The 24,713-nt window shown below is 51.2% G+C and overlaps 7 protein-coding genes across 7 annotated transcripts; 3 read left to right on the forward strand and 4 right to left on the reverse strand.

Annotated features, from left to right (window-relative positions):
- Window positions 1-499: 499 nt before the first annotated feature.
- GCG54_00005721 (Citrinin biosynthesis cluster MFS transporter mrr1) lies at window positions 500-2,147 on the reverse strand (the record flags this gene model as incomplete). Its single annotated transcript, XM_045405737.1, has 3 exons — window positions 500-639; window positions 703-1,454; window positions 1,513-2,147. The coding sequence occupies 3 exons, from the start codon at window positions 2,145-2,147 to the stop codon at window positions 500-502; spliced, it is 1,527 nt and encodes a 508-aa protein (XP_045264135.1).
- Window positions 2,148-3,000: 853 nt separating this feature from the next.
- GCG54_00005722 (Beta-apo-4'-carotenal oxygenase) lies at window positions 3,001-4,218 on the forward strand (the record flags this gene model as incomplete). The annotated part of the gene is made up of 1 exon (XM_045405738.1): window positions 3,001-4,218. The coding sequence occupies one exon, from the start codon at window positions 3,001-3,003 to the stop codon at window positions 4,216-4,218; it is 1,218 nt and encodes a 405-aa protein (XP_045264136.1).
- Window positions 4,219-5,782: 1,564 nt separating this feature from the next.
- On the forward strand, window positions 5,783-7,211 carry GCG54_00005723 (Para-nitrophenol 4-monooxygenase; the record flags this gene model as incomplete). Its single annotated transcript, XM_045405739.1, has 3 exons — window positions 5,783-6,772; window positions 6,832-6,999; window positions 7,083-7,211. 3 exons carry the CDS (start codon window positions 5,783-5,785, stop codon window positions 7,209-7,211), a joined length of 1,287 nt encoding a protein of 428 aa, XP_045264137.1.
- Window positions 7,212-7,947: 736 nt separating this feature from the next.
- On the reverse strand, window positions 7,948-9,306 carry GCG54_00005724 (uncharacterized protein; the record flags this gene model as incomplete). The annotated part of the gene is made up of 2 exons (XM_045405740.1): window positions 7,948-8,369; window positions 8,433-9,306. 2 exons carry the CDS (start codon window positions 9,304-9,306, stop codon window positions 7,948-7,950), a joined length of 1,296 nt encoding a protein of 431 aa, XP_045264138.1.
- Window positions 9,307-10,697: 1,391 nt separating this feature from the next.
- On the reverse strand, window positions 10,698-11,361 carry GCG54_00005725 (uncharacterized protein; the record flags this gene model as incomplete). The annotated part of the gene is made up of 2 exons (XM_045405741.1): window positions 10,698-10,754; window positions 10,816-11,361. 2 exons carry the CDS (start codon window positions 11,359-11,361, stop codon window positions 10,698-10,700), a joined length of 603 nt encoding a protein of 200 aa, XP_045264139.1.
- An 865-nt stretch (window positions 11,362-12,226) lies between these two features.
- On the reverse strand, window positions 12,227-24,314 carry GCG54_00005726 (Fatty acid oxidation complex subunit alpha; the record flags this gene model as incomplete). Its single annotated transcript, XM_045405742.1, is given in 11 exon segments — window positions 12,227-12,723; window positions 12,748-13,394; window positions 13,456-13,531; window positions 14,587-15,042; window positions 15,128-16,041; window positions 16,428-17,497; window positions 21,163-21,677; window positions 21,728-22,367; window positions 22,383-22,608; window positions 23,025-23,544; window positions 23,603-24,314. The coding sequence occupies 11 exon segments, from the start codon at window positions 24,312-24,314 to the stop codon at window positions 12,227-12,229; spliced, it is 6,273 nt and encodes a 2,090-aa protein (XP_045264140.1).
- Window positions 18,734-20,563, forward strand: GCG54_00005727 (Asparagine synthetase domain-containing protein C4F6.11c; the record flags this gene model as incomplete). The annotated part of the gene is made up of 4 exons (XM_045405743.1): window positions 18,734-19,372; window positions 19,426-19,845; window positions 19,896-20,432; window positions 20,492-20,563. Coding segments are annotated over 4 exons (1,668 nt in total), but the record flags the coding sequence as incomplete, so codon positions are not given.
- Window positions 24,315-24,713: the final 399 nt, after the last annotated feature.

The raw sequence follows: 24,713 nt of genomic DNA on the forward strand, positions 1-24,713 counted from the left end.
TCGTAATGTCAGTTTTTCTTGCAAAATTCCCCTGGTGATCTGTGGCAAATTATTTACACAGAGTATAGGGCTGCCGCTTTCAGAGCCAGGATGGTCTTAAGACCAATGCTTTCAGACTACTGCAGCAGTTTTGAAAGAAATATCAATCGAAGAACCAAGTAATCAAAGTTACTCTCTACTATGGTTTGGCTGTCGGGGCGGGAGGTGGGCACAGACGACGACGAGTGCGACGACGAGGGCGACGACAAGGGCGACGACGAGGGCGACGACGAGGGCGACGACGAAGGTGACAACGACGGCGCCAATGACGATAGTTGCATAGATAGTTGCGTAGCTATTAGAGCGATAAAGATAGGGATGACCGGGAGGGGGACGATAAAGAAAAGTACTGTATTATCAATAGGAATTTACATGTTATAAGGAGAAATGATGCTGTTAAAACAGGATGATAGGTGTTTTAGAAAAATAGGTAGTTATCCGCCTGGACAGAAAAGAGTTTCTAATATTTGGCAGTTTCATACTTGCTTCGGCGGCGAAAGTTTTGGCCGTACTTGAAGAATGCCCATGGCCCGGGAAGTAAGATTAGTGAGACGAACCCTAGAAGGCTCGTGGCCCAACCTATGCCGAGCCTCTGGTACACTACATGATACGTGTATCAGTGGGAGGTCTTCAATGAAAATGAAGGAATGAGTGAGTACTCACTTTGGAGAGAAAAGAATGGGAAGGCGGCAGCAAGTGTATACCTTGCCAGGCTATTAGCACTCGCTGCACTTGCGACATTGGTTCGATGATATGTGTCTCCAAGATATTGAATTGAGCTGACGGTCAATGAGATGTTGCCCCAGCCAAAGACTGCAACTGCCACGATCGGTACGGCAACATGCACATCTGAGCGAGCCGTCCACCCAAACCAAAACAAGCTAATAGGGAGACCCAAAGATCCCATCATAGCCGGGTAAAGTCGAAGCTCTGGTGGTATGTCGCCTGGTGGAAAGCTTCGAGCTTTAGGCTGGTAGAGATATCGGTCGCAAAGGACCAAGGTCACACAACCAAGAACACACCCGAATGCAATGGCCAAGAAGACTAGGCCTGACTCTGTGAGACTGAAGTTATGTGTCGCCCCAAAAACGTAGAAGAAAGCCCCGAAGAACATAAACAGTGTTCCGAACATGCATGCCACATACAAAGAAAGTATTGACACGATGGGTTCTGTGAAAAGCATCCGTAAGGGTCGGAATAGACTGACAGTGAGGAATTGCCTAACCATTGTTGAGGTGGGGTTCGGTTCGGGTTCATCGAGGCCGAGTTGCTTTCGACGGCGGCGCAGCAAGACGGGGTGATAGGACTCACCAGCGACAAACAGCCACATTGCAGAAAATACGGAGAAGAACACTATGGTAAACTGTGTCCAGCGCCAGCCTTTCCCGTCAACTATGAAAGACCCCAGAACTGGCCTTCGACCTATGTCAGCACGGGTAACCCCTCAAGATCACAAGTTTTGCTGCATCTTACCCGAGGCCAGGTCCCAGAAACGGACTTAAGATGAAGATTGTTGATGGTAACCCCCTCTCAACAGGCAGGTAAGTTTCATTCAAGACTCCAGAGCCTACGGCCAAAACAGGCCCGTAGAAGAACCCAGACAAGAATCTGAGTATGCACAGCCCGGCAAAGGTTTCGGTGAATCCTCCGCCCAAGGCGAAAAGACCGCCAAATACCACGGCGATAATATGGACAGCTTGTCTGCCGGCCGTTTCTGATAAGGGCCCGCCGAGTATGGGACCAAGTCCTAGTGCAAGCACATATAATGATAGTGGCAGGAAGGCAACCGTGCTTGAGATATTAAACTCGTCCATGAACTGTGAACGAGCTGGGCTGACAATCGAGGTGCCAACGGAACTAGAAAAATCAGTCAGCGAAAGGAAATTTGTAACCAAACATTGCTTCACCCACCAAGTAAAGCCAACGATTGAAATCATTGCAAGTTGCACGTTCTTTTTCCACGAGGGCCAGTTGTATGGATTTGATGGGTCTTCTTCCCACTTCCATTCAGAAGTTGCCTGCCTGTCCCCTTCGGGTTTGCTATCATCAGAGTTGGCTAGGTGTTCAGCCATTTCTGTCCTGTCAGAAGCGACAAAATCCGGTCGCATTATCATGGAAGGCATATCTAAACCGGAAAAAAAGTTCTATTCCAAGACTTGGTGGGAGGAAATAATTTCAGTTGATCTGGCGCAAGGAAGTCAACAGGTCTCGACCCAACCCTGAACCAAAGTCCATCCGTTTGGAGGGCTAGGTCACACTGATCGTGTCTTATCATGCCATTTGATTATCAATCGTCTTGATATGCAAGACTTGCCGTGAAATACTACCGATCATGTCGACCGTTTAAAGTTTATGCGGCTGTCAGTAACCGAAGTCCAGGGTTGGGTACTGCTAGAGCATGCATATGACACTCCTACTTTTCTTCCCTTCGTGACACTCCTACCCAAGTGGGCTACACCCCCATGCAAATATGAGTTCCCACGATCGGCACCCTGCCGTACTATTTCGAAGACACAACCCACTTCACCATTATCCTGTCGCTTCAGCCAAGGATATACGGCATCGTTTCTCGGACACAAGTCTCGTTTAGACTCACAATCGAATAATCGCTCTCAGTAACCCTGAATGAGGGACTCACAGGGGCCGCTTTCTCACAGGGTTGCAAGCCCCACAGTTCCGGGGGCAGCTAGGTACATGGCCATACGACAGGGTCAAAATTTCGTCTCGCGCCGTCTGAGTTGAATAAACATTGACATTGAATTTGTCAGCTTCGTGTAGCGGAGGGATTGATCGCTCCAGAAGCCATCAAGAGAAGCTGTATGTAAACCACTACCAATGACGCCCCAGCAACTGCTGGAGCAAGCATTGCAGCAAGCGGTTCTACTGTATACGCGCGTTTCTGTCCTCCATTGTCTTCTCTTTTGCCCATCATACGAAGAGCTCCACTAAGACCCTTTCGATATGGCGCACAAAGAAATATCGCAACCGACAAAGATTCCGCCTTTTGAATCGACTCCCCTGGCAAGCATACCGGCTTTTGTCAGCGCGACCAAGGCCACTTTTAAGTCCGGCAAGACAAAGAATGTGGAATACCGCCTGATCCAACTTCGAAAGCTGTACTGGGGACTCAAAGACAGAACTGGTCAGCTTCGGGAGGCCCTTAAACACGATCTCAACCGACCTCCCCATGACGCTCATGTTTCTGACATCGACTGGAGCATTTCGGATTGCATGTTCGCCATCCAAAACTTGACGACATGGGTACAGGATGACAAGAACATCGACGTCTTCCTTCCCTTTTCGCTTCTTCGACCGCGAATCCGAAAAGAACCCCTGGGCACGGTTCTTATTATCGGAACATACAACTTTCCGGTGCAACTGAACATTTGTCCTCTCATTGGTGCGGTTGCCGCCGGTTGCACCGCTGTTGTGAAACCTTCTGAGAATGCCCCGGCAACGGCCATGGTTCTCAAGGGTATCATCGAGGACTACCTGGACACTGACTCTTACAGGGTCGTGAACGGTGCCGTGCCTGAGACCACTGCTCTCCTGGACCAGAAATGGGACAAGATTCTCTATACCGGCGGGGTCAACGTTGCCAAGATCATCTCCAAGAAGGCTTCAGAGACGCTTACGCCCGTATGCCTCGAGCTTGGCGGCAAGAACCCAGCATTTGTCACCAGCAATGCAGACCTTCGTCTTGCTGCCCGCAGGCTTTTGTGGGGAAAGACGCTCAACGCTGGACAAGTCTGCGTGTCCCACAATTACGTTCTCATTGAGAGAGGACTAGTCAAGGACTTTGTCAACTTTCTACGAGAATCATACGCCGAATTCTTCCCCAAAGGCGCCAAGGAGAGCCCAGACTTTTGCCGCATCATCAACGCCCAACACTTTGATAGGATGAAGAACATGCTTGATAACACGCGTGGACAGAAAGTTTTGGGGGGAGACACTGACCGCAATGACCTCTACATCGAGCCAACGGCCGTTCTTGTCGACGATTTCCATGATATCATGGTTCAGGAGGAATCCTTCGGTCCGATATGGGCGATCGTGCCATACGATAATCTCGAAGATGCGATTGCTATGGCAAATGAAACCGACTCCACGCCACTTGCACTGATGGCCTTCGGCAGTCCATCGGAAAATGAGAAAGGTAACCAATCGTGCCCATACTAGGAAAAGGTGTTTATGGATACAACTGACATGCTGGGAATAGTATTGTCCAGTGTTACCTCTGGAGGGGCGACACTCAATGACGCCTTCATGCACGCCGCGGTCCACACCTTCCCCTTTGGCGGCGTAGGTTACTCTGGCTCTGGCTCTTACCGTGGGAAAGCGTCGTTTGACTGTTTCACACATCGTCGAACAATTGCAGAAACACCCAACTGGGCGGACAAGATCTTTCGTGTTCGATACATGCCCTACTTGGAGTCGGAGCTGAGGATATCACAGTGGCTAAGTGATGTCAAGCCGGATTTCGATCGTCACGGAAGACAGGTCTTGGGTTTGAGATCATGGGCTTGGAATATATTCAGACTGGGAAGTGCTTCTGGTCGAGGCACACTGCTGCGCTGGATGATCGTTACGGCGAGCTGCTTTGCTGCTGCAAAGGCGGCCGGTCTTGGGCCTGAAGTTGTGATCCCAAAAGTGTCAATCGTATGGAATTAAACGCAGCAAAGTGTTTTCGTCGCCAAGTTGCAGGTTCGATTAGAGAAAGTCAGGAAAACCAATTTCCATGCTTTTTCGACTTAGCTAGTCTGCCCAACTATTGACTCGACCGGCTTTTGTCGAAATGCCCTTTCTGTCTTGTTCGCAGCAGAAGTGCTGGTTTATATCGCGACCAAGTTGTGTCAGCTGTCAATTGAAATTATTGCGATGTCATGAGAGAATCGATGCAAGTGGGTCTTAGAATGCTGTTCATTCGATGAGATTATCTTAGCATGCCGAGATAAAGTCATCACAAGTTCTCGGCTGTGATTGAGGCGCTCAAGACATGTGCCAGGGTATCACTTGCCGTGCAACAATCCCGAAGATAGAGCCAGAACTTGGCAAACCCAGACGAAACTGACTCAACATGGTTTAGTGGCATGTAAAAAACTGATTTGAACCAGCAGATCCACGAGGCAAGTGGTCCTAGTGTAATGACGACCCTGGATACTACTGGGGTCCGGACCGCAGAGCCGACCCGCGATAAGCAGCTACGTGGTGCCAGATAGAGTTTGCTTGCTAGATATTTACGACGGCTGAGCCCGTAGTCTCCCGTTATTTGGCGCGCTTCCTGACCCACCTGCCGTCCAAGTAGAGGCTTTTCCACGTTGTGCCTTGACAGGTAGCTCGGAACTAAGGCAAACCCGAATGTCCTGATTGCCGCCCGCTTACGTATGCCCTGAACTGACGCATTCGGCCACGGTTCGGTATCGCATCATGACAAGCCATGGTAATGCAAATTTGGTACCTCGTTTCTTAGGCAATGTTCATCACGGAAGCCATCGCAGTCGTATCACAATCATGGTAGATACTGTACCTTGTCTTGCCCTGCAGAAGCAATGCGGGGGCAAGGAGCCAAACAGAATCAGTTGTCTGTGAGAGAAGAAAGCAATATAAGGTTTCATAAAAGGCTCTTGAAGAAGAAAGGAAAGAAGAAAGAACAGTTTCTTTGATCGTCACTTCCTTTGGTCATCCTCCAAGCCGTTTTCGATACAGTCCACGTACCCAAGATACTTCATTATCCCCTGTTATCATGGGCTCTCTCCCAGTCAGTTCTGAGGTCCTCGTCATCGGCGCAGGTCCTGTTGGCCTCTTTGCTGCCTTGCGTCTCGGTCAAGCAGGGATTCGCGTTACCGTTCTTGAGAAGGAGAGCGGCCTGTCCCAGCTTCCTCGAGCCTGTATGTTCTATCCCCAGCCACAGTTCGCTCTGGCGGACGCTGGAATATGGCAAGCCATCATCAAAGGCGGCGGTTTTCGATCCACTGGGCTTGACATACGTCTTCCGCCAACTCCAGATGGGGAAGATCGAAAGGCTCCAGGCCAGATTGTTGGGTCTTTCCCCAAAGACCCCAACCATAACCCTCTTGGCACACCTGTCAGACCACCAGCAATCAGCATGCTCAACATGGCCCAACCCGAGCTCACAAAGGTCTTGATGCAAAGCGCTCTCGAGACTGGTTATGTTCAGGTGGTCTTCAACAAAGAATTAGTTGCAATTTTGGACGACGGCTCGACCGGTTCAAACGTGGTAGTGTCAGTCAAGGACGTCCAGACGGAGCTTCTCGAGGACCAAACAGCATCTTTTCTCGTTGGGTCGGATGGCGGTCGGTCGCGGACGAGATCTCTGCTGGGCATATCCTTCCCAGGCCACACCTGGCCCGAGAAGCTCATCGCCACTGACGTCTGGCTCAAGAATACCGAAGACAGTCCTACAACAACTACTCTGCTGATGGAGCCGATACATTACACCATCATCACCCCACTTACGCCGCCTGTCATCGGCGAGGTGACCAAGTGGAGGCTGACCTTTGCCGTCGACCCAAAAGAGCTTACTGAAAAGACCGAACAAGAGCTGCTGTCGGAGGAATACATATCCTTTCATTACGACCGCGCTTGGGCCGGCCCACGCCCACTCGCATACAACATTGAGAGGGCAGCAACTTACACCATCCATCAACGCTTGGCTTCCAAACTGAGACACGGACGGTGCCTCTTGGCTGGGGATGCTGCACATGTGAACAACGTAAGCAACACCTTTTCTATGGCAAACATAACGCTGATTGCCTTGTCTTCGAACAACAGGTTATTGGTGGTCTGGGGTTGAGCAACTGTCTGATGGAAGCTGTGGCTCTCAGCGATGCTCTCGTCTTGGTCCTGAAAGAGGGCAAACCTGTCGATCCTGTACTGACCATGTACTCTGACGAGCGTCGTCAGGTCTTCCAGTTCTTCATCGACCCCGTGTCGTCATGGGTAAGTTCATCCACCTTTCTACCACGCCAGATTTGTCGAAGTGGACTGACGGGGGTCGTATGCAGAGCAAACTTCGAATACAGGCAGGCGAGCATGATGACTGGTTCTTCCGCTGCTTGAAAGATACTTCGAGTCCATCGTTCGGGAGATGGATCGATATGATGGAGAATTTCTGGCCCACGCGAATAAAGGATATGGCCAAGGCCATGTGACACCTCAGTCAGGTTTCAGATTATCTGTTAGGAGATTCAAGGTGCCGATATCGTATGTAGTCCGAGACAAAGCTTTCTTAAGGTGTGGTTCACGTTGCCTATGCGGTTGAATGGGCACAGCCAAGCCGCATTTGACAACGCGAGGCACACACGACTAAAGGCGCTTACACCGAATGTCTGCGTACCAAAAGACCCTGATATGATCAATTCGTCAGAAACCGCCGATTTCTCTTGTGCCATGGATATCGATTAGCTTGTGAGGTACTTTGGATTACCACCGCCGGCGGTGCCGTCGTTGTGACCTCTATTATGTCCACCGCCGTCATTCTACTGTTTGTAGCTCTTCTATCGGAGTACTGGTAACCAGAAACCATAGTCACATGAGCACAGGTAGCCTTATTCATTAACAACAAAATGCCTTTGGACAATCCAGAAAGTGAATCTGGCGGAAATTTGGGCAACAACTTTAGGTTTATTTCAAGGGCATGACTTTGTGTCCATGTCAGAATATACTCAATGGGAACTCCCTCCCATGGACTGCAGCGAATTGACTTGAACTTTTCTATTAAAGCATCCTGGGTATACTCCTCCTCCAGATTCCATGCCAATATCGTACCTAGTAATAATCCAACAGCCATCTCGTCCAGACTCCGCCCAGGCCCAAAGGCTTCATATCAATTGCGGCTATCGAATGCGCCAAATGGTGGCGGGCCCGCCTAATTGCAGCCCTGTTGCGTTATTCGCGCCCAATACACCCATCTGACGGCGGCACACGGCGGCGGAAGGGTCTGGAATTGTTCCTTCCAGCCAGAGTCACGAGCCCCCACATATAGTTGTCAACTTCGAGTTGAAATTCTTCCTCAACCCTAAAGATGTTGTCGCGAACATTGTCGCAATGCGGACTCTGGAGCACTTTCTCGCCGACATCCCACATTATTCTCACCAGATCCGCTAAGTTGCCGGTGTGAGCCCGCAGCATGGGAGCACTGCCAATACCTACGGCATTGTAGATGTGAACAATCGTTTCAACACAGCTCGCCTTACACGTTCTATACATGTAGCGAGTGCATGCAGAGTGCTGGATGTCACGCGTAATGTCCTCGTGGAAGATGTGGTGTACGTAATCGACTCCTCTCTGCCTCCATTGAGAAATGGTTTCTGAGACCTTCGGTCAGAATATGCCAAAACAGAGACGCGGGCTGTGTTCAAGGTTGAACTTACTCATGACCTCGTCGGTGTTCCAGGTACCTCGAAGTTGCAAGGGCAGACCATCAAAACCCAACAGCTCGCCTTTGTCGTTGACGCGATACCAGTAGCTCATTCTAAACATGATGGTTTCGAAATCTGCCCTCATCCGAGTTTCCCAAGCAATCCAGAGGAGGAGATCCACGTGTGGCAGGCTCATGACACACCAATCCCATGGACGCCACTCCAAAAACTGATAGCTGGCCGTCCAGTGCAAGTACCATGGTAGAAAGATTCGCATCATGTCGTACTTGTCTGCCGTAAGCAGAAGATCATGCAACTCATCGACGGATATCTTTGCCGGTATGTTCTCCCATCGGCCATGAATCATGGACAAGACGAAGAACAGCGGCTCGACATTGTCATCTGGTAGGTTCACGACCCAGTTATCCCGGCTATTGTTGACTTTTGACTCAGCGAAGTTTGTCCGCAACATGGCACGAAAGACGGGGGAGTATATCGCGGCGAGGTCGGAATTGATGACGATGGTCTTGGCTGGAGTCTCCGCAACCTCAGCTTCGTCCAATTCGGAGCTGGGAGCGGTGGACATCGTCAAGAGGTCGGCAATATCTGTTGCGTCCATCTGAATCTCACGGTCTCCTTCGTTCCCGCATCTTGAATGTTCGTCGTCTGTTTGAGCCGCACCGCCACCAATATTCAAGGTGACGTCTCCGAACTGATTGTCGCGCAAAATTGCCATGTGGCATACTTCGTTAGATGGCCCTATGAGTTCGTCCAGGGATCGCCACATATCGTTATCGTCGCCGTTCGGGGATCCGTTGCCACTGCTGCCAGACTTGACGTGCGATGAGACAATCTCTGGCACGGCAGCGTCCTGGATGCTAATCATGCCCCTCTAGAGGAGTATGGCGTTGACAGTGTCCCAATACTCCCCCAAAGAACGATTCTTGGTCGCCCAATTCGCGTTCACATAAACCGTGGTCGACAGATTCATGGTCGGCCTATGCACGTCCGAATTAGAATGAGGAAGGCGCGAGGCCGCCTGCTGGATGCCTACCTTTGCATGGCTGGATCGATCTCCAAAGGGCAGGTACCGCTTTGTCGTCTGTTGCAATTGGAGTTGCTCCAATGCGTCCTGCGTTGGTTTGAAGATTTTTGGACACAATGGAGTCGTGGGAAGGATTGGCGGGTGAGGTTATGGCGCAAGGTGAGAATTTCGGTCGGGCTCGTGAAAAGGCGCCCGGGGAGGAAGGTGGCGGGTACCCTCTTTCCATCTGTCTCCATTTGAGCAAACCAGTCGACCATCAGTCCGCGTCCCTGCAGCTACCAGCCTTTAAAGACAAAGGTCAGGTTTTTAGGTGCAAGAGAACTCGAATGAGAGATGGAAGCCAACGAAGAGCTAGCGTCAATTTCGGGTCGGTCAGGAACCGGGTCACCACCTGGCTTCCAATTTCGAAGCAAAACGCCGGGCTTTTTCTCTGCGCGCCGATTTACATTCTTCAGTGAGTTTCCAACAAAAATTACATTTGAAAACCTGTTCTGAAGGACACTGCGTAGGTAATATCAAGAAATCCGATGGTGAACATGCACCCGTCGCAATCTTGTAGCCTCCCGTCAAAATTGCAAAAGCCCTTGATAAACCCACCAGGTTCTAATAATCAGAGCTAGCCCCTAGAATTACGGACCTTGCTCTCGTATTCCATCATTCGGATTTGACCCAGTGGCCTGCAAGCTTACAAGACATCATAACCGAAGCTGCTGCATGTTACCTTGTTCTCGACAGGCTGTCCACCCCAAAGTTCGACCAAAGCCCCAGTCACCCTTCTGGTCATTCCACCGCTTTCAGGTTTAATCCACTGACCATTGCATTCTTTCGGAGGCGATCTTGAGTCTCTGGGTTCAAGGGTGAGCCAATTTTGTGCCAAAAGCCCCCAGCGAATTTGTCCATGCCTTGGAACGGGTTGCACCCGGGTATATGTGTCGACACAATCGACTTGGATATCGTCTTAATGATGCCAATGAGCTCCGTCACGCTTCCTAAGAATCGAGGTTCTCCAACCACTCGGAGTCTTCGTATAGCCATCAAAGATGCGACACAGTGTGTGATATCGGCGTCGTCGCAGGCCTCTATCAAAGATCCTAACACCATCGCGTCGCACGACTTGTCCTGGCGTTCGCACAGATTTCTGACTCGAGACGGACTGAGTGTTACATTTAGATATCGGATCAGGTGGGAAATGAACAGCCCTCTGGTACGCGTGATGGACTCTACAAAGGATGTCAGCCTGGAGCACGCATGGGGCTTGTCAAGAATCCATCGACCTTCTTGATCAAAGCCTTCAAGACTAGCGTAGTAGCATAGTGCAAGCGACGATTGGTTGGTGAGGTCTCCTCGTACGTCAATGCGAGCATTCTCGCAATGCGCCTTGACGTGATCGGTGAAGATCTTTTCATGGCCAATGAGCCAGGCAACATCTTGGGACAGAGACTGGTGGTCGGGACATTCGGAGATCCATTTCTGCAGCCAACCGGCCAGAATGGGCTTCACGGCGTACTTTTCTATTAGATGTAGGACAATTCGAAGTTCATCGGTGCCAAGGCAATCCGGAATGTAGTTGGAGTATCCATGGGCGGTCGCAACAATGAAGAACATAGCCCAAGGGTTATCGTCAGGCAAGTTTACGACCCAGGGTTCTGCTGCAGGCTTTGACTCGGCGAAGCCGCTGAATAGCATGCAATCGAAAACATCCGAAACTGTGGCCATTGTCTTTGAATCGACTCGGAATCTTCGGCTTTCGTGCTTGGTTGGGACAGACAGGGTGTCCTGGCCGGGTTGGTTATCAGGCTGCGGCGGTGGTCCTACAACCAGCGTCAAATCTCCCTCGTACTCCGAGAAGATCTCTGCGGTCGATGAGACAGCTTTCTGCTTCAGGAATTCCCACATGCCGTCTGTGCTATAATCGCTATGTTGGTCTACGTCGAAACTCTCGGGTGCAATGATCATGACCTTCTTTCTTCCCCTCTAACTTTTCTTCTTCGCAGTTTGCCGCCTGGAGGCGCACCTTGTTGACGGCCGTATGATTCTCACGGGGAAATGTTCGAGCGCCAGGATGGTCTGGGCTTCACAGAGAAACCTCTATGGCCACCTATCCGTAGGTCGCGTCAGCCAAAGTTGGACATTGCATGGGACGTTGACGAACCATGGCCTCCAGCGGCTCTCTACGATGGCTCTGTCACAGGACTCGTACTGTCTGTAGTCATAGGAGAATGTGTTGTGTTATGGTAGTGGGATTTTACGAGTGGAAAGATGGAAGTTGAGGTGGATGAAATTAATGAACTTTGTAGATGATGGCCCTGGCAATGCTGAGGAAGGTGTCAGTACCTGCGCGACTGCCGTCTTGCCCATGTCATTCATTAGCTTGTGTAAAACGGAAGGACACCATAACTGCATATGATAGGCATGAAACCAGTCTCGCCTCGGTTTCCTTCTGCCCAGTGACAGGACAACATTCGGTAGCTACTACCCACAAAGCAACTTCCAAGCCGGAGCGCCTTCACCTTTTTCGCATCAAAGGGTGTTCAAATTTCCATTCTTTATTATCTTCACTTATGTATGAGAACATTGATCAATGTTCCCTGCGCACTCAATCGCGATTGAATCCCGAATCCGCCATGCCGGGAGGTTTGCTGTCGTCAGGAACCAAAAGCCCAGCGCTTCGCGGATCCAAGCAAACTGTTTTCTCTCAATCAAAACCCTCAGAAACCTACAATCTCAGCGAAGACTACTTGGACGCCTCTGCGAAGCAACGTCAAATACCAGTTTTCTTCGCTTGATGTCGCAAGTATTCCAAATGGTTGTCAGTCACAGGGGATTCGATGTTAGCCAGAAGACTCGCGACCTTATCCTTAATATTATGCAATGGGTTGCAATAATTGTGATTCTGTTCATCCAACGAGAACTGGATCGATTGAATCGCCGACGATAGGTCGTTGATGCTTCCGAGATACTTAGGCGTGGCGCTCTGCAAAAGTGCCACATCCTGCAGGCCAATCTTGTGAACTTGGTGGATGAGGGAGCCGAGAACCAGCCTGATGCATTGATCCGATGTCATCGACCGTCCGCGACGAGAGCCGTAGCCATCATAATAACTACATCCACCGTTATTTGGGCATTGGCACGTGCCATTCTTCAGTGCAACCTCGATAGCGTCGTAGAGCACTCTGGTCATCTCGTGAATGACCGTTGCTCTGGTCGAGGCGATCGTCTCTATCGTCGTCACGTATGAGCAATTAACTAATCCAAGAGCTTTGATTGTTACAAGCTACTTACCGAGGATTCCCGGAGGCTCGAGGAACGTGTAGGTGTTCAGAGCGATGCTGTTGCTGTCAAGTAGCTCTCCCTCGTCATTGATTTTCGACTTGAGCAACAAATTCTTTGCCCAATTGCAAAAAGTCTCTTCATGACCAAGTTCCCACGAGATCCACATGACAATCTCTTCCCCATCGGTTGATGATGTGTTCGTGGCAGCGTATGGTTGGAACCATGTTACAGCCCACGGACTTAGAGTCTGCGTCATATCGTACTTCTCGGTAACAACCAATAACTGGTAGAGGTGGTCCTGCGGAAGGCTCTTGGGTATGTGTTGGAAGTGTCCATGCACAATACTCAAAAGTATAAAGACGGGAGAAACAGAGTCTTCTGGCATTTCGATCGTCCATGGAGCATCGTCCTTCGGCCGCGACTCAGCGAAACCAGTGAACAGCATCGCACGGAAGACGGAAGACCACCGTGCAAGGGACCTTGAGCACACAACAAATTCGTACACACACAGCTTCTGATCACTGCTGTCTCCAACCTTCAGAGTCAAATCACCACGAGAGTCAAAGTAGAAAGCAGTCCCGCCAGCGAGTGATTCCATGGCTGGTTTGATACATTCCCAGATGGCTGGATCTTCGATGTAGCTGAAGTTCAGTGATCTGTATGTCGAAGAGCAACTTTGTCAGGTTTCGCAATTTATGAGCTTACTGTAATACTTACAGGCTCCATGTCTTCTTGCTCTTCTCCTTCATAAATGCTGATGACGGACCAAAAATGTTGCCCAATGGTTCGTGGACTTGGCTCATGGTGTTGCGCTTAGTTGTATGAGGGCAGCAGGATACCGAGTAAGTAAAGATCTAGAGACGCGCTGCTTGAAACATGTGGCAGAACTGAATGAACGTAATACGACTGCTGTTGTGTGCACCTTTATAGTGTGCCGCGATGTTGGGCACCCTTGTTGGATGACAGCTGAGGAATGGCAGGGCTTGGGTTCATGGCCAATCAGTCATTTCAACAGGTATCGGGGTTCGAGCTAATGCAGGAGGCCTACCATCGACGATCAAGCTTTGAAATCGGGGATGCGACAGCCAGTGGAGTAGAACACCAATGATCGATCTTAGTTTTATGGGGGAACATGCATGCATTATCATATCGTTCCAGCTAGGAGGCAAAGCAGCTGCGACATGCAATTCTACAACTCGGCATCTTGGGCAGACCACAATGAGATGCCCTTCGTCACCTCACCCGTGACATTTGTACTTACTTATCAGCACAGGATATTGTGTGCATTCTTTTCAAATTTAATGATATGATCATGCAACTAATGATAGGGCAACTAATGATAGGTCAGCTAGGGTTGTAAGTGTCGGGTATTGATGCAAATGGCCTCCCGAGCCATTTAAGAACGAGCATCCACGACCACAATTACGACAATTACGACGAAGATGATAAAGACCACTAGTATTTCTCACGACAGCAAGTCAATTGAAAACGCCTTGGTATAGAGAACATAGTGTACCTTATCTCGCATTGCTTTTACGAACTAGCTCCGTCCTTGTCAAGAGCAACAAATGGGTCATCCATGGATCTTTGCAGGTTTCTACTTATCCAGCCCCAGAATAACATCTTCCGCTAGCTACAGAAATCAACAAGACATTTTCACCGTTCTCCTCGTCCCTGTGATCCGCATTGGCGGAGCAAAACAAGACCTGCCTGCCTGAAGAGAAAGTAGCTAACTGAACATATTTCTAGAAAGACACAACCAAGACGTTCTTATTCGCGCTTTTTCATAACCGCGAACCGTGTCTATCAATCCTTCTTTCTTGGACGCAGTCTGATCTATCTACACACCTGTCTTCTTGGCCTGGTTTCGCAGGTATTCAAGGTGCATCTCCGTGACCGGGGACGGCAACTCGTCGACCATCTGCTCAACTTCTATTTGGACATCAATCCAGAGGTCACAACTATCATGGCCCTCAACGTGCCCGTCAACCTCTTCGAGTATGATTAAATCCGATAGATCATGAATACTTCCGAGGTACGAAGAGAAGGTGGCGCGCGGCAGAACAAACTCCTCCAATCTCATCTCTCGAATACGGCGAATAATTCTGCCAAGAAATAGGTCGTCGCAGTCCTCTTTTGTTAAGAAGACGGATCGATTTCCGAAGTTAACGTCAGAGCAATTGCAATGGCGTATCTCTGCAAGTTCTTCCGCGCAGCGACTCATTGTAAGGGAGTCCTGCATTGCCCGGCGGAGACAGTTGATCATCCGCTCTATGAGTTCTGCTCGCTTGATGGAAATGTTCTCTGCAAATCCTGATCAGTCTATAAATCAGAAAGGAATGATGGTAGTAGTTCGGCAGACAAGAACATTAGCCGATAGAATTCATACCAAGAATACTGGAGGGCTCCAGGCATGGAATTGTGTTCAGAGGCACACTGTGGACGTTAATGAGCTGACCAGATTCGTCCACGCGACAGTCCCACAAGATGTCCTTGAGCATCTTGCAAAAGCTAGCTTCGCAACCCAGCTCCCAGGCAATCCACACGTCGCGGTATTGTCCCGTAGTGTTCTCAGAGTTATCGAGGGGTAAATTCGGAATCCACTTAGAAGCCCACGGTCGTAGAACATGTGTCATATCGTACTTCTCTGTCACTATCAAGAGGTCAAAGAGCTCATCGCGTCCCAAAACCGTCGGTATGGGCTGGTGAGGGCCATGAATGATCGCCAGGATGAGAAAGACGGGAGCCGCCCTGTCCTCAGGCAGTGCAACTGTCCACGTGCCGTCGCGAGCTGAAGGGATAGACTCCGCGAACCTGCCAAAGAACATCGCGTTGAAGACCTTGGACCATCGCGCAACAGTCCTCGAACAAACGACGAATGTGCTTCCGTCTTCGTGAAAGGCTTCGCCCACCTTCAGAACCAAGTCGCCACGTGAGTCGAAGTAGAAGGCCTTGCCACAAGAAAGGGACTTCATTGCATCTCCAAGGCAGTCCCAGCTGGCACCCTTGAACGCCAAAGCCGCAGAGGGGGGCGAGATGAAGGCGGCATCGTCATGCATGGTGTGGCTGTCTGCCTCATCATCTGCAGCTGATGATGTTGTAGTGGGGATGCCCTGGTCGTCGAGGGTGTCTGTCGCTTGCGGCTGCGTTCCGTCAACCTGCGATCCTTCATCTCTGAGGCGGATCGATTCATAAGTAAGAAGCAGCCAAAGGCATTCGGATTGGAGGGCTGCGGTGGCTTCCTGTGCAGATAAGAACTCGGCGATTGCATCCGTCCGAGGAGATCCTGTACATCTCTTCTTTCTGTCGGCCATCTCGTGTTGACGATGTAAGGTTGATCGGCCGATGACACAAATTTCGATCACGTCAGAAGGAGAACTTCTTCAAGAGGTCTTCGGGGGCAGAAGCTGTGCTTGTTACATCCTCTGTTGAGGAAGGCAAGATGCTGAATCATCTAGATGATTCTTCCCTATATCACAAGCAGCTCTAGGAATACAAGTGCCCTCAAATATGCTAGCATAATAACGTTGACCATAGTCATATTCAAGACCATAGAATAATGAATAGTTTAGATGAAGGAAGTTTGCTTTATGATACCGACTGCCTAAGCGCCATTGTCACCCTCCTTCATGGATTCCAACTCCTTCCAAAGCAACCTAGAAAGACATGAATGAACTCGTTAGCGCAACTTCAGATAAGACTTCTTTGCCAATGCTCTCTTTTGGGCCAACAACCTTCTTTCTTCCGCAGAATAGAGTCCGTCTCCGGTCTTCTCTCCCAACCTTCCTCTTGAGATGTAGTTCTCCTCCAGCCAGTCCGTGTACCCCGCCTTCTTCGGATCCACGACGCCCATGTTCACCCTGTTCCGCTCCACCTGCCATACCGTGTCCAGGCCAACTTCGTCCATCTTCTCGCAAGGTCCCTTCTCGGCGTGGAAGAAGTCTCGGAACAGCGCGTCGATGTCTCGGGGCGAAGCCAGCTCTGCCTGAAGGACACGCAGGGTGTCTGACTTGACTGCAGACCAGATGCGATTGAAAACAAAGCCGACTGACTCATGGGGCAACGCAAGCGGGTTGAAGCCTACGCTCCGCATCTGCTCTTTCAAGAAGGGCATGAGATCCTTGTCGGTGGCTCCGCAGGTCATCAGCTCCACGTAGGTGTTACGTGGTGGAAGATGATAATGCGTGTTGAGGAGACGTTCCGGGCGAGAGATCAACGTTCGCAATGCCGATGTCGGCCATGTTGAGCTGTTGGAGGCAATGATGCAGTCTTCTGGCACGAGCGAGTCAACCTTTCCAAGCATCTCGCGCTTGATCTCGGGGTCTTCAGGCAGTGCTTCGATGACCATCCAGGGGTTGGCGCCGCAAGATTCCTCGAGGACAGTGCTCGTCGTGACGCGGCCGGGATGTGACTCGCGGACCGCGCAAACAGTCGTCAGGGCGTCACCGACGTAGACGACAGCAGACGAGAGCGCCTTCTCATTGATGTCCTGCAAAATGACGGGCCGACCAGTCGAGGCCCACATTACCGCGAGCCGGCGACCAAGGACCCCCGCTCCGAGAACTACTACGGGCCGAGAAGTGGGGTCCTTCGGCGGTGTCCATTTCGGAATCGGATGCTCTGTTTTCTCAGGAGAATGGCTTGAGTATGGGCGAGTTTGACGTTGAAATGAGGAGAAATTTGATTGCCGGCATTGAGTTGTAAGTCGGGCCTTCGGGAGGAGTGTTGCTGTCGCCACTGGCAGAAGTCTGCCGATTGGCTTTGTGATGCTTCGGTTTATGAGTGCGCTTGTGGTGGGCTGAATGCGCCATAACTGTTGGCATGTCTTTCTTGAAGTCATTGTCGCTGGTGCTGTCTTAGCGTCGATTTCGGTTCCGGGGAAAAAGTGGCCATTTTATGTCAATGGCAGAGTCGTTGCGCTCGCCCGATGATGATGGCACTGTCGCCTGATGGGAGTGGTCTGGGGAGTGGCGTGATGTTGTCGGCCAACGCTGGGCTGACCATGATCGCCAAGTTCGGGTCTTCGCGGCTCGCGTTCCAATTGCACAACACAACTGGGCAGTTTCCCCAGATCTCCCCGGAAAAGCCTGGTCATCTGCCCGCTCTGTCGATGCGGTTCATCATCGCGCCCCGCTCGCTCCCGTCATCCGCTGCGCCATCCGGGGATCGCGCAACGTGAGAGTACCCTCGAACATGGCGGGAGGGCAGAGCAGCTCGGTGCGGCAACACCACGCATTCTTCTCGCAAATATCAATCATTGACATTGTTTGACATCTGTCCGCCAGTGCTCTGAGTGCAGAGCAATTGATCTGCCCAGGTCCTCGAGGGGCACATCTCACCTGAAAACCAGCCACAGCGCCACACCGATATCAGCCACGGCTACGTCCTCGATGAAGATATTTTTCCCTGCAAGAGCCTAAAAACCCGTCAGGGTGGAAGCAGTGCTTATCTCTCCATCAGGGTAAGTCCATGTTAGCAAATTATTTTCTCTCCGTTGCGGTGCCCGCCCTTCCCTTTGCTTGAACAGCTTGACGGCGAGCCAAAGAGGCCCCACGTGTGACGTGTTTCTGCGATCTGCAGCCAGTACCTCCATAATTTGAATCATCAGTCTCTTCTATCAGCCTCCGATATGGTGTAATGGCTAACATTTGACGCTCTCACCGTCAAGCTCCGAGTTCGATTCTCGGTATCGGAACAGTTTTTTGACCTTTCGTACATGTCTATCATGATCTTATCTGTTCATGAAGGAGAAGATGATGTTTTTGAGCAGGAACATTGTGTGATTGTCTATTGTGCTGTGCGACGGCACATCCACTTTGCTGCAGGTGGCTCGTGCGTGCTGTTGGCGCCGAAAATTCTCCGGCAGCATGGAGCAGCGTCTTTTTTCCACCACGATACTGGATTGCCTCCTGAATCATCCACAGCCTGCGCGACAGAGTTGCACGACTCTTTTCGGATCGAAAACGCGCCAGTGGCCTTGAAAGGGGCTGCATAGGGCTCCCAGATGTGTGGCATACACCTCGTCGTCTCGCGCGACGACTCCCTGGCACTTCCCACAGAAACACGCACCTGTCTCTGCAATCGCGGTCCGGACCATCTTGGTGAAGTTCGCTCCCAGGCAGTACCCTCTGGCACCGACGCGCAACCCCTGCACTTGACATTCACATCAACGGTGCTGGCTTTGCGCGGTGACCATGTCACTAAGCAACCATTTCGCGACGCGTCGTCGGGCTCGGTGCTCTGCTGGAACGGCGAGGCCTGGAAGATTGGGGGCAAGCCCGTTGAAGGCAACGATGGCGAGGCCGTCTTCGCCCTGTTGGTAGCGGCCAGTAGCCGCGCCGCGGGCGAAGATGCAGTGCTGGACGCACTCCGCACGATCGAAGGGCCATTCGCGTTCGTCTATTACGACGCGTCGTCATCTCGGCTCTACTTTGGCCGCGACCGTTTGGGAAGACGGTCATTGCTACTCAATCGGAAGGATGGGCTGAGGCTGTCTAGCATCGCGGAGAGCACGTCGCCGGAGTGGTCAGAGGTCGGGGCGGACGGCATCTACGTGGTTGACCTTGCGTCATTTGTCCGCGATCCAAAAGTTCCCTTGGCACCTCGGCCTTGGTCTGATGAACCGGAGGGTACGGTAAGTCGTGGATCGCCGCGGGATTGGTCTCGTTTTGCTACTTACGATAATAGGTCCTCAACATTGGCGTCTTCAACACTAGATTACCGCCATCAGACGTTCCACCGCTCACTGCGACCTCTTCATCGGTCCGGGCGCTGCGAGAACAGCTGACTGAATCGCTCAAGCTGCGTGTCTTGAACGTACCAGAGCCGCCAGCCCACGATGCAGGAAACGACACGCGAATCTCTGTACTCTTCTCAGGTGGTCTGGACTGCACAGTCCTGGCGCGCATGGCAAGTGACCTGTTGCCGCCAGAGCAAGGCATCGACCTCATCAACGTTGCTTTCGAGAACCCCCGTCTCGCGTCAAAGGCGGAGAACTCTGCCGCTGGCGTTAACCTCTACGAGGCGTGTCCCGACAGAATCACCGGCAGGAAGTCTTTCGCCGAGCTGGCCGCAGTCTGCCCGGACCGCCGGTGGAGATTCATTGCCGTGAGTCCCCTCCACGTCACCTCGGGATTTCAATCACTAACCCGGAGCAGGTCGACGTGCCATACCAAGAAGTCCTCGCTCGCCGGATCCAAGTGATCTCCCTCATGTACCCCCACAACACCGAGATGGACCTCTCCATCGCTTACGCACTCTACTTCGCTGCTCATGGCATTGGCAAGTCCCAGAGTCACCCCTCCGACACCGCGGTCGACTACGCTACGCCAGCGAGAGTCCTCCTCTCCGGCCTCGGAGCAGATGAGCTTTTCGGTGGCTACGTTCGGCATGCCACGGCGTTCTCGAGGAGAGGCTACCCAGGCCTGCTGGAGGAGCTCAAGCTCGACGTCAGCCGCCTCGGAAAACGCAATCTGGGTCGCGACGACAGGGCTATGGCTCACTGGAGCCGCGAGGTGCGGTTCCCGTACCTGGATGAGGACTTTGTCAAGTGGGCAATCGAGTGTCCGGTGTGGCAAAAGTGTGACTACGGCCGCGGCGAGGTGGAGGGAGAGATCGAGCCTGGGAAGAGGGTTCTGAGGCTCCTTGCGGAGGCACTCGGCATGGCTTCTGTTGCTCGGGAGAAGAAGAGAGCTGTAAGTCCCTCGCTGATGGAGAGTTGATGGAGTCAAGCAGACGGCTTACCATTCGCCAGATACAATTCGGCTCAAGAACCGCCAAGATGGAAAGCGGAAAGACCAAGGGCACTACGCTCATCGCTCCTTAATGTTCGGATTGCAAGTGCATCCGAAAGCTGGCTGTGATGATCCACAGATACTTCCGAGCTGGTGGTCGCCGAAGCCATGCGTCCAGCGCTGTGCGTTTCTGCATCGCAGTAACCCTTCGCTGGACCGCGTGCGCCTAGGCTCAATAAACAAGACTACCAGCAATGACGTCGTAAAGGCAAGTCTGAGCCAGTATGCATCGATAGAGATTCAGTGGGTCTATACCACATGCTGGAATAGAGCTTGTGTTTGCGCAGTGATTATGACAAGGGCAAAATGCAACAAGACTAGCTAGCATCAGGAAGCGGATTAGAATGTAATGGCTTGCTAGCCTTTTCCTTTCGGTCCACATTTTACTTCCGACTAGTCTATTTAGCTATGTGAGAGTGGCAACAGCACCACCATCTGGCATCAGGGAATGAATGCTCTTTCAAATCGTTCGAAATACGGAAGGACTTGACAATGCTGAGCCATCAATATACATCAAGCCTCCACGACATGCACAGTTTCAGCCATCCGAATGTCCCATATCGTCTTTGCTAACCTTGTCAAGCCCATGCTCTCGGACTCCATCCATGTTGTCAGCCGTAAGACCTCAGACGCCAGTTTTCACCGCTTGGTTCCTCAGGTACTCCAAGTGCATTTCTGTAACCGGAGAATTAGCTTTCTTTACCAAGCTTTGAACTTTGGTCTGCATGGCTGGCAATGGATTGCAATGCAAATGCTCCACGGGGAGGCTAATTCTCATAGCGTTGATCGACTGTAGCAAAGCTTTAATGTGAGGTGTCGGCGTCTTCATCAACGCCACTTCTTGCCCCATCACTTTCTTAACTTGCTTGATAACAGAGCCGAATACCAGAGTGTTGCACATGTATGCTGGCAAAGTCAACGATAGAATATCCAGAGCCACCCATCCTTCGGCGGCACCTGGCTTCTTGCAACTAGTACATGTTGAGCGGAATTTTGTGGTGATGTTGTACCTTGTTTTGCATTCTGGGCATTCGCAGTACTGAGCCAAACCCCGGCATTTTGGCTGATTGAGCGCCACGTCAGTCATACTGTAAATGGCTTTGATCATTTGGCTGACAAGCTCTTGCCTGTGCTTTGTGACTGTCTCTGAATGAAAGTCAGAGAGAAAGATTTCAAAGAATTGGGAAGAGACGTACCGAGGATTCCGGGTGGCTCTAAACAGCTGTATGTGCTAAGGGCGACCCCATCGTGGCCAATTAGCTGTCCCTCGTCGTTGACCGAGGAGCTGAGAAGAAGGTCCTTTGCAAGCGAGCGGAAGTTCTCTGCGTATCCGAGTTCCCAGGAAACCCAGAGAAGTATCTCGTTGCCCTTGATTGAAGAAATCTTCTTGCATGGCTTAAACCACTGAGCCGCCCATGGCCGCACTATCTTTGTCATGTCGTATTTCTCCGTCACGGCCAGCGTCTGGTACAGTTCGAATTGACTCAGTGATGTTGGCACATGCTCGAAGCAGCCGTGGATAATGCTCAGGACAAGGAACATGGCTGAGGGAAGGTCCTCGGGTAGGCTGACGCTCCACGCAGCGTCAGCAGGCCTTGACTCTGCGAAGCCACCGAAGAGCATGGTGCGGAACACTGGTGACCACCGAGAGAGTGTTCGAGAACAGACGACGAATTCGTAGGCGACTCCATCCTCGCCAACTCTAAGTGTCAGATCCCCAATCGGGTCGAAGCTGAAGGCCTTTCCGCACTCAATCGTCGAGGTGGCGGGCTTAAGGCACTCCCAGAAGGGCTGGAGCACGGGGGTTTGTCTTCCTTGAAAATGTCTGCATTTATGCTGTCATCGTCAGACATCGTTTCTTCTCTCGACATGTTTGCGACTTCTCTGAACTGTTGTATAATGAGTTCGAGGTTCGATTTTGGGGAAGCGGGGAAGGCGAGATGAGGCACTTTGATTAACAATTAGTGGTGGTCCGTGAAGTGTTTGACATGGGGCGGGTTGCCGAGTCGTGCTCGGTATAGAGTCGGCGGCCGGGAAGAGCACCGTATGTAAACGAGGAGAATCAGAAATTCCTGCGCTATCTAGTGGCATGTGGAGTTTTTCGACGATTCCTAGACTATACTAGAATAATCTTCTGGTCGATAAACGTAAACCAATCCAAGTATGAAAACGGTGGATTGATACCGGAGTTCTTTGTCTCATCAGCCACAAAACCTTTCGTTCCTTAGATTGAAACATCACTGCTGAAGGGCAAACAAAAGTCGCTTCAATGTCATCCGCATCGACAACCAGTCAAGATTGGGCCAACGCACTTTTAACGGAGCTGGTCAGAACGATGTAATTCAATCTGTGTTTGGTCTCGGATACATTATTTGGCTTCGTGTCCATGAATTTGGAACTCAGCGATCTCAATTCTGTCAGCGTCCCACATCGCCCTTGCTGCCATCGTCACTCCAATCCCAAACCTCCAAATAGATCATACTGACACCTCACTTCATGCCTTGGATGCCGGTCTTCTTCGCCTGGTTGTCTAGGTATAGGATGTGCGCATCCGTGATGGGGGCAGAGACACACTCCACCAGCTTTTGCATTTCATCCTTCAGCGCTGGCAGAGGATTGCACTCCTTGTGCTCTTCGGGAAGATCGATGGTCATCGCCTGTATCTCCGTGGAAAGTTGATTGACACTTAGCAGGCATTCAGGCGTGGGTGTCTCCAGAAAGGCCACATCCTTCAGGCCAATACCTGCGACGCGCTTGGAAAGAGAGCCGAAGACCAAATCCCCACAGAGTCTTTGTGACAGATGGAAACCCTTCGTCGTTCCCCGATTGCATTTGCATTTGATACACGATGTTGAATGAGAAATATCACCGTGGCCGACGATGCATCCACAGGCATTGCATCGAACGGTTGGCTTCCCATTGCACGAGGGAGCTGTGTACAGTCTCTGGATCGTATTGTAGAGTAAGGTTGTGATATCACCTATCAGGACTTTCCTACCCTGGGCGATACTCTCTGAAAATGATAAGCTGAATGAAAAAGAAGTTGATTGGGCTGTGCAAAGGAGACATACCAAGAAGTCCAGGAGGCTGGAGGAATGGCGAATCGCTCAGACGACTCAAAGTGATTTCATCCGTCACAAGCTCCCCCTCGACATTGATCGGCTGCTGGAGCATTATGCCTCTCGCAAACCTACAAAAGGCTTCTTTGTGTCCAAGTTCCCAAGATGACCAAACGAGGGAAAATGAGGCTTGATTGTTGATAAGACTTCTTTCCTTATAGGGAGCGAACCAGCTCGAAGCCCAAGGGTACAGAATCTTGGTCATGTCGTACTTCTCTGTCACAACTAAAAGTTCGTGAAGTTGGTATTCCTTGAGGTCCCGGATGACATGATGGAAATGGCCGTGAATGATGCTCAAGACGAGTAAAATGGGAGAAGGGTCGTCGTCGGGAAGTTGGACGTTCCAGGCGGAGCCATCTGCAGGCTTGGATTCAGCAAAGCCGCTGAACAGCATGGCCTGAAAGACGGGCGAACTGCGGCCGAGTGTGCGCGAACAGACGAGAAAGTCGTAGGCTGAACGATTTCCACCAACTTTGAGAGTCAAATCGCCGTGAGTATCGAAGTGGTATGCCTTTCCAACCTTGAGGGGCAACATCGCGGCCCGGAGGCCGGGCCAGAGAGGGATCACGAAGACGGGAATATGTTCGCCTCCTTCACCGCTGTGGCTGGATATCGACGGATTGGTCACCCTGGCTACCGCAAGGTCGGCCGATGTATTGGGCATTGTGATTTCTGAGGAGAGTATCAGTTATTGATTGTCGAGTGCGCGCAAATGACCAGGTAGATGGAAAATATGAGGGAAAAGAGTAAAAAGGTGAGATTGCTACTTACTGAGACCGCTGGCGACACGACGTTTGTGGCGTCGTAATTGGTGTTTTGCTGAAACCGAAAGCTTAGTGTTTGCTGAAAATAATGTAGAGCTGAGTTCGGAGGGTGAAGGGAAAAGAAGATTCTGGGACTTTGACCTGGAGGGGACCTGGTCCCTCAAAGCCAGGCTTTTTTTTTTTTTTTTTGGAATGCTGGTGACCGAGAAGACGAAGATCCGCCCCGACGCAGAGATTCTAAGACTTTGCAGTCGAGAATTTCCAGCGTGACAACCCCCTCTGCAAGAAATTTCGCTTCG

The sequence above is a fragment of the Colletotrichum gloeosporioides genome (assembly GCF_011800055.1).
Source record: "Colletotrichum gloeosporioides strain Lc1 chromosome Unknown consensus_47, whole genome shotgun sequence".
NCBI lineage: Eukaryota > Fungi > Ascomycota > Sordariomycetes > Glomerellales > Glomerellaceae > Colletotrichum > Colletotrichum gloeosporioides.